The sequence below is a fragment of the Crocodylus siamensis genome, chromosome 10, assembly GCF_052110815.1.
Source record: "Crocodylus siamensis isolate JL-2025a chromosome 10, ASM5211081v1, whole genome shotgun sequence".
Taxonomy (NCBI): Eukaryota; Metazoa; Chordata; order Crocodylia; family Crocodylidae; genus Crocodylus; species Crocodylus siamensis.
In genome coordinates this window covers 71,442,487-71,454,840 of record NC_143404.1, presented here as the reverse complement: position 1 = coordinate 71,454,840, position 12,354 = coordinate 71,442,487, and the positions used below count along the sequence as shown (strand labels likewise).

The 12,354-nt window shown below is 53.9% G+C and overlaps 2 protein-coding genes across 6 annotated transcripts in view; one reads left to right on the top strand and one right to left on the bottom strand.

The window, feature by feature from the left end:
- Positions 1 to 1,259: 1,259 nt before the first annotated feature.
- On the top strand, positions 1,260 to 4,442 carry FNDC11 (fibronectin type III domain containing 11). Of its 5 annotated transcripts, none has more exons than XM_090064423.1 (2): positions 1,260 to 1,356; positions 2,896 to 4,442. In XM_090064423.1, exon 2 carries the CDS (start codon positions 2,901 to 2,903, stop codon positions 3,834 to 3,836), a length of 936 nt encoding a protein of 311 aa, XP_089920549.1. In that variant the 5' UTR covers positions 1,260 to 1,356; positions 2,896 to 2,900; the 3' UTR covers positions 3,837 to 4,442. The 5 variants fall into 5 exon arrangements, with proteins under 5 accessions (XP_089920549.1, XP_089920547.1, XP_089920546.1 ...); XM_090064421.1 differs by lacking the exon at positions 1,260 to 1,356 and adding an exon at positions 1,426 to 1,672; XM_090064420.1 differs by lacking the exon at positions 1,260 to 1,356 and adding an exon at positions 1,427 to 1,621.
- A 135-nt stretch (positions 4,443 to 4,577) lies between these two features.
- The window catches only part of HELZ2 (helicase with zinc finger 2), a 28,288-nt gene continuing 20,511 nt past the window's right edge, over positions 4,578 to 12,354 (bottom strand). Inside the window, exons 16-20 of the mRNA XM_090064411.1 lie at positions 11,910 to 12,044; positions 10,845 to 11,063; positions 10,258 to 10,414; positions 9,305 to 9,472; positions 4,578 to 8,395 (exon numbers count right to left, since the gene is read on the bottom strand). Coding sequence (XP_089920537.1) covers positions 8,271 to 8,395; positions 9,305 to 9,472; positions 10,258 to 10,414; positions 10,845 to 11,063; positions 11,910 to 12,044 — 804 coding nt within the window. The 3' untranslated portion in view covers positions 4,578 to 8,270. The remainder of the gene's footprint in view (positions 8,396 to 9,304; positions 9,473 to 10,257; positions 10,415 to 10,844; positions 11,064 to 11,909; positions 12,045 to 12,354) is intronic.

Genomic DNA, 12,354 nt, shown 5'->3' with positions numbered 1-12,354 from the left:
CTCCTCTGGACCCTCTCCATGCTGTCCATGTCCCTCCTGAAGTGCGGCGCCCACTTGTCCACATCCTTTCTGTTGTGGGGACCCAAAACTGGACACGGTACACCAGCTGTCGAACAGAGGGGAAGAATCACTGCCCTCGATCCAACGGCAACGCTGCTGTACCACCCCCCACTGAAAACGACGCTCCTCGCTCTGGAGCACGGCAGCTCTCCGAACACCGCCCGGCCTCGCAGACGAGGAAGGCGTGAAGAGCCGCCTGCAAACCAGCCCGCGGGGGCCGGACCCAGCCGCGGAGCAGAGACAGCCTCGGTAGCCCTGATGGACAACGTCCCGCTGTTGCAAAAAGGAGGGGGATCACCCACAACCCTCCTCCCGGGCTGGGCCACGACGCCCCTTGACGCTCGCGTCCGCACCGCGGCTTTGCGGCCGTTGAGATGAGCAGCAGGAAAGCTGTGGACGAGCGCCAGGTTGCGCATGGCACAGGCCCACCTCGCACCTCGCACCTCGCGGGGTATAACACCGCGCTCGCCTCATTTGCTTAACGTCCCGCTTCTCGGACACGAAGGGAGGGCAAGAGGGGGAGAAGAGCAGCATCTGGCTGGCCGCTGCGAGTGAAGCCGGGAGGACATCAGGCCCCTTAGCCTTTGCTCACCCCGGGGATGGGCGCTCTGCGGGCCCCGCGCTCGCCAGAGCGACTCCTCGCGTGTAAACGCACGCGAACCAGATCCAAGTCCTCCTCGCAGCGCCGTGCCTGCGGGCGCGGCGCGCCAGGGTGACGATGCCCGCCTGCTGTGCCCCGCTCGCCCCGGCAGCCCGAGTCACAGCGCCAGAGTGACACGAAGAGAGCTAATCACCGCCGCGCGCCCAGAAAGGCACCGGAGCCCCTGCTCTCCCGCCCCAGCGCCGACTCGCCCGGAGGCACCCACGGGCTCCGGGCGCCTGCGGCACGGAACGCCCTTCCCTGCAGAGCCCGCGGGCGCGCGGGCCCGAGCCGGCGCGGCCGGGAGTCGGGAGGCCTCGATGCCCGCACCTGCCGCCCGCTCGGCTGCTCCGAGCCTCGCTCGTGCCGTCCGTGCAATGGGGACAAGATTTGCCAGCGTGCTGGGGCTGGAGCCCCCTGGCTGGCAGAGGCCTGGAGTAAACGGCCGAGCCGGAGGAAGGGGCACGGCGCCCGCCAGCAAACCTGGTTCTCGACACCACACGTGCCGAGGCTTCCCGGGCGGCCGCGGGCCTGGCGCCGTACCGGCCCGGCCGGGCCGGGGCGGGGCGGGGCGGGGCCGCAGCCCCGGGGCGGTGACGCAACAGTGGGTTTCCCGGACGACGGCGGGCCCCCCAGCCCGGCTCGGCCCGGCGCAGGTAGGAGCAGCGCGGCCGCCCCGCCGGCAGGGGGCGCGGGGCAGAGCCCGGCGGCACGAGGCGCCCTCCCTTGCCCGCGGCGCGGCGCGGCGCGGCGCGGCGCTGAGGGGACCGGCGCGGGCAGCGGCCTCGCGCAGGGCCGAGGCGCGGGCCAGACCCACTAGTGGACGGGGACTCTGTGGCGGAGCCGCAGGCGCTGGCCCCCGCTTGTGCCGTCTCCAGCTCCTCCGGCCCGGCCCGAACCGCTCCGGCTCCCGCCCCGGAGGTCGGTCTGCCTGTTCCAGAAAAGGCCCGGCCGGCTTTTCCCAGCCGAAACGTGGGTTTTCAACCCGGCACCCAGCACTCCAGCCGGAGCCGGGGTGGAGGCGGCGGTTGCTCAAGAAGGGGCGCTCCGCTGGTGCTGCCGGAGCCGTAGTTGCCGAGCTCGGCTCCCAGCGAGCCGGGCGTCCCGCAGCTCGGCGCGGCCGTGGGAGCCGGCCGTGACAGGAGCGGGAGCAGGCTGGGGCCGTGCGGGGCCACTTCAGCAGCCGTCCTTCTGGCACAGTAGTCACTGCCGCCTTTCCTGGCTGCGCAGGCAGCGACAGGACTTTCCTCCACGAAAACAAGTGGGCTGTCACGAGGAAGGGAGAGCGAGTCACCGTTCCGCATGTTGCCAGACTGACACTTGTCAGTACGTGGGTGAAGGCCGAGGAGCAGAGGGGAATGGTTCGGGGGCTGGGGGAGCCCGGCCCATTGAGTCCGCAGAAGAGGAGACTGAGGGGGATTTCATAGCAGCCTCCACCTCCCTGCAGCGGGGCTGCAAAGAGGACGGAGCTGGGCTGGTCTCAGCGGGGGCAGAGGGCAGAAGGAGCAATGAGCTCAAGCTGCAGCAAGGGGAGCTTAAGTTGGATAGTGGGAAAAACTCTCTCAGTAGGAGAATAGTAAAGCAGTGGGAGAGGTCACCCAGAGAGGTGGTGGAGTCTCGGTCCTTGGAGGTGTTTAAGACCTGGATAGACAAAGCCGAGCCTGGGATGATGTAGTTGGGGCTGGTCCTGCTTGGAGCAGGGGTTGCACTAGATGTGACCTCCTGAGCTCCCTTCCACTCTCATTGTCTGTGACTCTATGTGAATATGGAGAGCTTGGTGCAGGTCGAAAGCAGGGGAGGTGAAACAAACACCAAGAAGGGAGAGAGCAAGTTTCTGGTGTTCACAAAGGGACCTAATTAGACTAAAGGGAAGATCATAAGAGAAGGGAAATTTGTGTCAGTCTCAGGGGAAATGTCCAGTGGGGAAAGTCCACTAGACAGAAGTGTAAGCTCTCAAGGAAAGTAGCACTGACTGGGACCCTTAAATGGGACAAAGCATTACAAACCTCACTGCTATACGAGAACCATCTTGACTTGGCTGGGAGACAGTGTCCAGGAGCTATTTCTTGCTCCTCGTTTGTAAGATAACACATAGGTGTAAGGGGAGAGAAGAGCAGTCGCCATCAGGATAGGCCGCCTTCCAGCCTCCACTGCCTTTGGTTCTTAAATTGTATTCTGGTTGCTTTCCTGCACAGCAACGATGAGCTGGGGATCCATGGATGTCTACCTGAATGAGATCGAGAGCAGCTTGGAGAGCATTTTTTACAGCAAAGAAGAGCAGGAGCATGAAATGTGGAGGACGTATATGGAGAGGAGGAGTGTCGTGCGGCAGTTCCTGCAGGCCGACCTGAGCCTCCCCCTGCTGAAACGCCACCGCAAGAGAATCGAGCTCCTGAAGAAGTGCTCCTACTACATCGAGATCCTGCCCAAGCACCTGGCGCTGGGGGACCAGAACTACCGGATGCTGCCCACCACCATGTTCCAGCTGATCGACCCCTGGCGCTTCCAGAGGATGAAGAAGGTGGGGACGATCCAAACCAAAATCCAGCTGCTGCTCTTGACAGACCTGCTAGAACAGCTGGAACGGGGGCGGGAGGAGTTGCTCCACTTCCTGGAGACCTATGATATGGTAACGTTCCTCTCCAGGTGGGATACAATTAAGCAGCGGCTGTCCAGCCTCTCCGAGCTGATGGACAATTTCCTCGCCATGCTCGTGCCGGGAAGGCTGCACGTCAAACACCGGCTCGTCTCGGATGTCGGGGCGACCAAAATCCCGCACATTCGGCTGGTGCTGAGCACCCAGATGCCGGTGATGTTCAGTCGAAAGGAATCTGTGGCGCATGAGGACTGGGTGAGTCTCAAGTGGTTTATCACAAGTCAGCAAACGCAGCCCGAACAGTACGAGCTCAGGTTTAAGCTCCTGGAGCCCAGAACCCCCCAGGAGCGGTTGCAATGTGGGATGATGCTGGTCACGTCCAGTATGTGTGAAATCCGGAACCTGCTGCCCGACAGGTTGTACAAATTCACAATTAAGCGAGCAGAGACGTACATGCTCGTCTACGACCAGTGGTGCGATACCATCGTGTTGAAGACAAGCCCGGACGAAGCCATGGAGAGTAGCACACATGAGACCTGAGGGCTGACATGACAGGCTAGCGCATGTTCTAGTTTTATCCATTCAAAGAAACGAAACAAGAGTTGAATAGGAAAATTAAAAGCTTATTTTTAAAGATTTTACATTGAAAAAAATACCAACCTATCAGCTTCTTCTGCCTCACGTGGCAGTTTTCAAAAAGTGCCCCAATATAAGTTGTTCCAGATTGACAATAACTGGAGCACAGCATGGTCGAACATCTCCACAGCGGCCCGGGGACCTCTGGAAGCAGTTGGCCAAGCAGACTGTGCATGGGTGCAAGATCACCACATTGCACCAGTCTTTCCTGCCCATCACTGAGGCTTGTCCCAGGTCCTCAGTTTACATGGGCAACATCTCCCCAGCCCGCTCGCCGTGTCCTTTCTTCTCTCCCCATCTCCAGAAAGAGGGTCTCATTTTCCTGCATTTCAGCTCGCGTGAAGCCCCGTCTCCACAATCCCCACCGCTGCCAGTCTCCACCCCAGGTCCCTTCCCTGTGCTTTTGCCCTCACTACTGGCCTTCTCATGTCCTACCACGTCCCCTCTCTAAGGGCACGCTCTGCAGATGCAGGAAAAAGAGATCCTTTTTGACTTAGAAACCAGCAAAGTGCAAAATCCCCCAGGAGTCATCATTTAGAAAACAGGTTTCCTCTGGGTTTCACACTCGCACCCTTTCTTTCCCGATTCAGCCCTGGCCGCTCCCCCCCTTCCAGATCTTTCATACAGACAGACCAACCGTATTCCCACAGTCAATAAAAATTTATTGTCTTCTAACAAATGCAATCATCTCTGTAATTATGGCTTAAATATCAAAAAAAGGGAATGCTGAGATGTATAAACATTAGACGCATTTAAAAATAGTTGTATCCAAAATGTAAATCCAAACCCGGTGCAAGTCACAAATTCCAGACATTCAAGATAAAAAAAAAAAAAAGTCACATTGAAAAGGTCCTTAATATGCATTTCATGACACCTGACATTGCATCTCTGTGGATTAAAAAAAGGGTTTATTGCAGTAATTGCGCGCTCTGAACAGGGCTGTCCAGCGTTTCTGAGACACCCCACAGACCCAGTCCTGTCCTGCTAAAACCAAGCAGGCTTCTGTGCTCCACAACAACCTCATTGGGAGCAAGATCAGGCCAAAAGGGGCTTCTGAGATCACTCTGCTGAGAAACCTGAGACACTGTTCGCTCTACAGGCATGTCACATGCTAAATTCACAGTTAAATTCTAGCAGATCCGAGGACAGGGATGTCACCACTGTGCAGCCAACAGCCCGCAGACAGCCTTGAAAAAGTGGCAGGGTGTGGTGGAAATGGAGATGTCCCCATGGCAATACCCCTCTGCTTCTGGGGCTGTACATGAGCTTCCGGGGGCAGGGGAAGACACCCAGCAGCCTTTAGCAACCCCCGCCGTTCTGCAGGAACATACCTCTGCAGGACTCGAACCCCTGACGTCTGCCATGAAACGCCCCACCTTCTGACACTTCTGAGTTACGGGGCCTCTCCCTGGTCCCCCCGCTTTACCTGCGCCAGGTGAGGGGGTCGGGTCTCGTGGCTGCATCAGGGTTGACAGGAGTTTTGCTAACAGTGGGTTTGTCTGGGATGAGTTGGACACGACTGATCCTACTTCGGGCACAGGGTTCGACCTGAGCCCTGGAGGTCCCTTCCAGCCCCATCTCCCTCCGAGTCCATAAGCCTTCCCAATGCCATGTTTCATCTTTATGAGTTTCACTGCACCGTGCCTCCAAGATCGGTGGTACCCTGAGCATCCTGTCGCTAGACATGCCCCTCTGGAACGACCTCTAGTTCGTTTGGTAGTTTCACACAGGCACACACGCCTTGCCTTGATGCTGAGGGTTTTCTGTAAAAACCCTTTCATCATAAATGGCAAAGGAAAAGCTGTCTGCACACATGAAGCCAGACAACTTTTAATCATTTCCCCCCGCAAAGTAACTTCTATGATCGTATACACCCAAAACCACAACACACATAAGACTATAATCCATGACGTGCTGGGCAGCTGTCTCTAAAACATTAGGTTAATGCCACTGTCTGCTACTGCAGCTTTGTGCTCAATTATACAACGGGCTGTTCAACAACCCCAGGACCTGGACTGAACATCAGCATGGCAAGTACTATAGGCGGTTGGAAAGCATTTTTCTAAACAGAAACTGTAACCTACATCTCCAAAACACATTTCTGGCAAAAACACCCAAACACTGCTTTATAAACTATGAAACTATAAAAGTAATTGAAGGGCTTCACTTGAGGTTTTATCCTGTAAGATGCAGCAAGAACTGGGTTTTTTTTGTTTTTTTAAATACAAACACATGGAAATATGTATATATAATTTTGGTTTTTGGTCTCCAAAGATATTTAACAGCTAAATAAAGTTCAGAAGTATCAGACTATGCCAGCACAAAGGGGTTGATTCCCCTCCAACTTATTACACTAGTTTTACTCAAGGGCAGCCTCCATGATTTCAAGAGATACTCCTGACTTGAATCAAAGAAAGGGGAAGAAGTCCTGTCAAACAAAAGGGCTGCAGTGAATTTCCTAACGCTGGGGCTAGCTGTGACATACTGAAATACTTTGAATTTAAGATCCCCATGTCCTTCACAGCTCTCTGCACCCCACCCCCCAGAAGTGGCTGCATTTCAGAAACCTGTAAAACGAGCCCTGCAGAGTTTATTTTGGAGCCGCACTAACGACGTAGCAAAATAAGGCCTCTTTCAAAATCTTGAAGATAAGACACATCTGTATGGGGCAGCCACCTGCCCCAAGCCTTTACGCCCTGTCCCCTTGGTCTTTCAACACCTCCGTGGCACTTGAATTCACAAACTGCTTTTACACTGCCGGAGCAGGACAGCACGAGTGGTCTCCCTCTCTCTCTTTCCCCTCTTGGAAATCTGTCCTACAAACGCAGAGAAGCAAGGAGGCAATTTAAAACAAGGAGTAGGGGAGAGGCAGATAAAGCCAGAGGTTTTATCTTTCCCCAGCTGCACGTGGGTCAAACTCACTGTGAAGAGTCAGAGCATGGAAACCAAACATAGCGTCACATGTGACGGTCCCAGAGGCAACGCCTTTCTATTGCACATTCCTTACACTGAGAAGGCAACCCTGCTGCCTTTTTCTTTAGTGCAAACACAGGAGCAAATCCCTGCTGAGACTACTGACGTTGGATGAGTCGGTAGCTAAATCAGGACGACTGGTGTCCCACAGCGTCTTCATTTGGTAGAGAAGTGCTGCATCCCCGCTCTCTCCCCATGGGACCTCTGGGCACGTCCACGTATTTGGTCTCGGGGAGAGCCAGAGGCAGGCACTTCATACATTCAGAACTGGAACGAGGACAGAAAGCAGCCTCCCCCCAGCTACCACACTTGAACCAGCAGCTTCAAGGCTAACAAAGCTCAGGACTGAGCTACGTACAGTTTCACAACTACACGGACACTAACAGACAAGTTAAAGTAGGATGCAGCTTTGCAAGGAGTCATCATCAGCCCCTTCTTGTTTAGTGATTTAGCAATGTGGCTACTTTAAAAAAAGTATATCTATACAAACTATGTATATATAGCACAATATATACATCACATCCAACACTGTTCTTAAAAGCTTGCAGCATCCACTGAGGCAAAAGTTCACCAAGATAAAAGTTAATAAATTAGAAGCAGGATTTCTTTGTTTGCTTGTTTGTCCAAGTAGGTTTTCTTTACAAGTGGAAACATTTTCAAGTAAAAACTCAAATAAAAATATCTTTCCAGTATCCATCGTCTAGTAGACGTCTTCCATATCACTGTCCACTTGATACAGGTAGAGTTGATGGGTCTATTTAGAAATCCAGCTCAGGCTTGGCCAGACAAATAGCGCTCTGTTTGGCCAATAATGTTTTGCAGTTTACTTTTTGCTATTCCTTCATTTAAGATTAAAAACAAAGCTGGTTTTCAGCTTGGCAAAATAAGGTAGCTTTAAAAATGAGGCATTGGCTTTAAAACTAGCGGTAGCATTTGGAAGCATTGGTCCTTTTATGGCACATCCCGGCCATTCTTGTAGATCTGTTGTGTGCAATGCTTTAGCTCTTGAGGAAATGGAAAGATCCATTTGGTCCCCGAAGTGTACCTGCATTCACTAAAAAGGGAGGGTTGGGGACTCCACCGAGGAGCTCATCCAACCGTCTCCCCCGCCCATCCATTTCCAAAGCTTTTTGGTTTCAAAGACTTCAAAGTTTTGATTTAAGATTGCATTTCATTTAAAAAAAAACCCCTAAAATTGCTTAAAAGATGAGCGGCCAACCTACAGGGAAAGGTCTTGGAGTCCCTGATGAATCTCATTCATCGCTGAACGCCCGAATGGTAGAAAGCTGCTGGGACATGGTGCTGTTCCCCGACGCACGCGTCACACCGCACATAGGGGCTGGTTCATCCGGCTGGGGTCCAGGCTCATTGGTGAAGGGCAGATTTTTTCTGGACGTAAATGCCTTGAGCTGAAGTATAGCAAGCCTGTTGCCGGCAGTGCTCCAGCAGCCTTCTCCACATGGGGTTACACTCCAAGAGGTAACGGTTCCCTGTTAGCAGAAAGGAAGAAGAGTGAGTGGAAGAGACAGGGCTGGGGCACAGGACTTGTGGAAAGGCCGAGGGAACTGGGCTGATTTAGTCTGCAAAAGAGACCACTGAGCAGGGAGTGAATAGCAGCCTTCAGCTCCGTGCAGAGGGGCTGCAAAGAGGATGGAGCTGGACTGGTCTCAGTGGGGGCAGACAAGGACAAGGAGCAATGGGCTCAAGCTGCAGCAAGGGGAGTTGAGGTTGGACATTAGGAAAAACTTCCCCACGAGGAGGGTGGTGAAGCACTAGAATGGGTCACCCAGAGAGGTGGTGCAGTCTCCATCCTTGACAGTTTTTAAGGCCCGGCTCAACAAAGCCTTGGCTGGTATGATGTACTGGGGGCTGGTCCTGCTTGGAGCAGGGGGTTGGACTAGATGGGGCCCCCTGAGGTCTCTTCAACCCTCGTTTTCTGATTCACTGACCCCCAGAGAGAGGAACAACTGGGAGAACTGTGCCCCTCACATCTTGGCCCCCAGGGAGACCAGCACGACTGGGCTTCGTGACCTGGAGGGACATTTCCTTCAGCCCCGAAGGCCCCAGGTATAAACTCTGTGAAATCACAGCTTTTTTTAATAGCTCAGCCACAACTGCTAGCTATTAAAATCGCAAGCGTGTCACTGTCTGCTTCCAGCCACCCGCAAAGTGCAAACAGGTCAGAATCTCAGCAGGGCACGGCCGACCGACCGACCGTGATCGCAGCCTGACGGGGACAGAAATTAAGCAAGGCTGAATTTGTCACACGTGCCAGCCACATGTGATCTCTGCGGTGCACTCTGAGGGGTAGTTGCATTACAGGGCCCTGAACAGCCCACTCCATTCTTCAAACGTGGACATCCGAAAGGTTGGGCTCTCCATCCCCATCTACTACTCACCTATAATGCAGAGTCCTTCCTGAGCCCGCGTGAGGCCTACGTTGACCTGGTTTGGGTCCGTAACAAATCCCAGAAACTTCTTCTGCCAGCTCTTTGTGGGCTTCCGTTCGATTTCTGACTGGGATCGGGAGCGTACGGTGGACAGGATCACATACTTCCATTCACTCCCTGCGGAGGAAAACCTGATGTTCAACTGGAAGGCGTTTAGCCAGAACTGGTCAGATCACCTTTCCAGGCTCCAACAGTATCTGCGCCTCTACAACGGTGGCTCTCAGCCTTCTTCGACTTGAGGCATCCTTCCACAACTTTTCTCAATTTAGCTGAACCCATTTCAAAGCCTAACTTCATGTGTTTTCCAACCACAGAAGAATACTAGAGCAATTCTTCTGGTGCAAAGAACACAGATCACTGGAGGTCAGAAGGGTGATCTGGATTCCCATGTGAAATCTCTGGGTTTTTCTTGTGCATCACATAGGTGTTTGCACACCTGACAGTGCTGCTGTTGTGGGGCACCCCGCAGCACCAGCCCCCCAGGGTGTCAGGGCACCCCAGCTGAGAATCACTGCTCGGCAGCAAGAGTCCGGGAGTCTGCAGCTTCTCGCTGTTATTACAGCATTTAGAGCCGTTTATGCGAGCTACTGCATTTCTTCCAGGTGACAGTTCTTTAGAAGAGTTGCTCTAGCAAGCATTCGCCCACACCCCACCCAAGAGCCATTCATGCTCAGCAGTCTCCCTCCCGCTAGGCAGCTGGTTTTTTGGGACGCAACGTGATTTGTTAAAGAAAAATATAAAAGGGCTCAATGCTGATTTGGAGCAGGATTCGCCCAGAGGGTTGAGCCAGAGGGATTTCTCTTGGTGGTCACAAGGCACTTGGCTATGCTGCATGATGAGCAGGGAAAGCACAATCCCCAGCCGAAGGGGAGAAGAGAGCATCCATTCCCTGGATCCCTTACCTTGGCTTTTCATGATGCTACACACGGTAATGTCACGGATCCCCTCTCTAGCGAGGCGCTTGTTGATCTCAGACACCTGGGCATTGTACGGGCTCAGGACGGCAATGCTCTGTGGTTTGATGGAGCCATCCAGGGTCAGCTGCTTTGCTATCCTCACCTGAAGAGACGTAGCATGACATGAGCTCCGGTTTATTGGGAGAAAACAATCCTCCCTGCACTGGCCTGCGCCCCTCGCGGTACGCACAGCTCTTCGCCATGTACCAGTCAAGTCAAAGTTTCCATAGGGCAGAAACTCCACACACAGAAACCTGTGCCCGAGTCCCACGGTGCCCACATCGGCATTCGGGCAATTCATTAATAGCTGGTCTGCTTGACTCTGTCTCTAGCATGTAGTAGCCAGGGCCAGGACTCGTCTGCTTTCAGAAAAGCAGAGCACTGTAGAAAGAGACTCTCAGGCCGAAGGTAATAAAGCGGAGGTTGATGGTGACTGCAGCAACACGATGTCAGAGGCCAAACAACACGGCCCATAAAGCCACGCGCTCCCTTATTCCCACCTGCCCCTAGAAGGTCCCCAAGCAGCCACTCACCGCCTGCTCCACCTCTTCCAGGTTTGCTCGGGAGTTCTCGTTTCCCTCCTCGGTGGAGACCATCAGACTCTGCTCTTTCCCCTCGATGTGACCAAAGATGACCGGACAGCAGGCCTTGTTTCTGTGGAAGAGGATGCTGGGCTGACGGTGAAGGGTAGGGCACGTCTTCAGCCTGCCCTTGTAAAACTCCTGGGATGGGAACTTGCAGATGTCTGCATGCTGCCAGAGCAAAAGGGAGGAGCGTGGGTGAGTAACCAAGGAGAAGCTGGAGGGTTTGCAGCACCTCTTCGGGAAGGCTGTAAACATCCACCGAGGGCACTGCTCTTCCGTCAGCAGTCCCCTGCCACAGATAACAGCCTCCAACATACCACCCCCATGGGAAGGACGAGCAATTTAACATCACCTGCTAAATAACCCATGTCCGAACTAGCAGCATGCATTGCACATGCAAAAAAGGCACCTTGAGTTACAAGACCTTGTATTTTAGAGGCAATCAGTTGTGCACGCCCAAAAGGCCAAAAGTTGGCAAATGACTGCAACTTCCCATTTATCCAATATGTTCAATGCATTATAGAAGAGGTTTTTGGAAAGCTCAACAAAAATCACTGCCCACCCCCATAGCAGAGGACATGGGAATTGCCTTCTCAGCCAGGGTGATGCTGACTAGCACCAGCAGTTACTCTTTCAAAACCAAATGCACTGAAGGAAGTTCTTGCATATTATTTGTACTGGAGCCGCATCCAGAGCCCCCAGGCAGTTCCCAGAGCCTGTTGTGCTAGACACTATGCAGCAAAAGGTGTGGAAGGACACAGCCCTTGCCCCGTGACACCAGTGATGGTAATCAGCAAAAGAGGGAAGTGGCTAAAAACCATGTTCAGAGCTCAACAGCTATGAAGAGCTGCCAGGAATACTAGGAAGCTCCCACAGAGATTAATTTTCCCTTTTGGAAGAGGCATGCCCCCCAGTAACCCAGGCCAAGGAAATGCATCCCAAAGGGCCGAGGCAAGCCATGCCAGCAGCCCTTCCGAGAGCAGGAAGAGGGAGAAGGCACCAGGGTGCGCCTACCATGCGGTACTGCGTATCCAACATCAAGGCCTGGCTCTGGTAGCGTTCAAAGAGGGAGGTCTCCAAGCCAAGAGTCTTGCAGAAGTCGTTGTTGACCACGGGCCGCAGCTGCTTGTGGTCCCCGAGCAACACCACCTGAAATGCAAGGGGTGGACAGGTAGGCACCGGTCCTCTGCCTCTCGCAACCCCACCCCTTGCAGTGAACCCAGTGTCAGTGCAGAGATATTTTATATCCAGCTACACGGTAACACATGCCTCCCTCTGGGGAGACCGAGAAAGCCTCCAGTGTCTGTCCACTTCCGTTGCGCTCCAGACATCATTTGAGACTTCGATGTGGGTTTAAGCATTTGCACTCCAGGAAGCTGGGAGGAGGCAAGCAGGCCCTGGCCATCAGGCACACAACAGAACGTGTGGCTGGGCCCAAGTGATGTACCTAGGGAGGGTG

Bases quoted from the DNA above. Each gene is read 5' to 3' on its own strand.
- FNDC11 (XM_090064423.1), top strand. From the start codon at position 2,901: ATGAGCTGGGGATCCATGGATGTCTACCTGAATGAGATCGAGAGCAGC.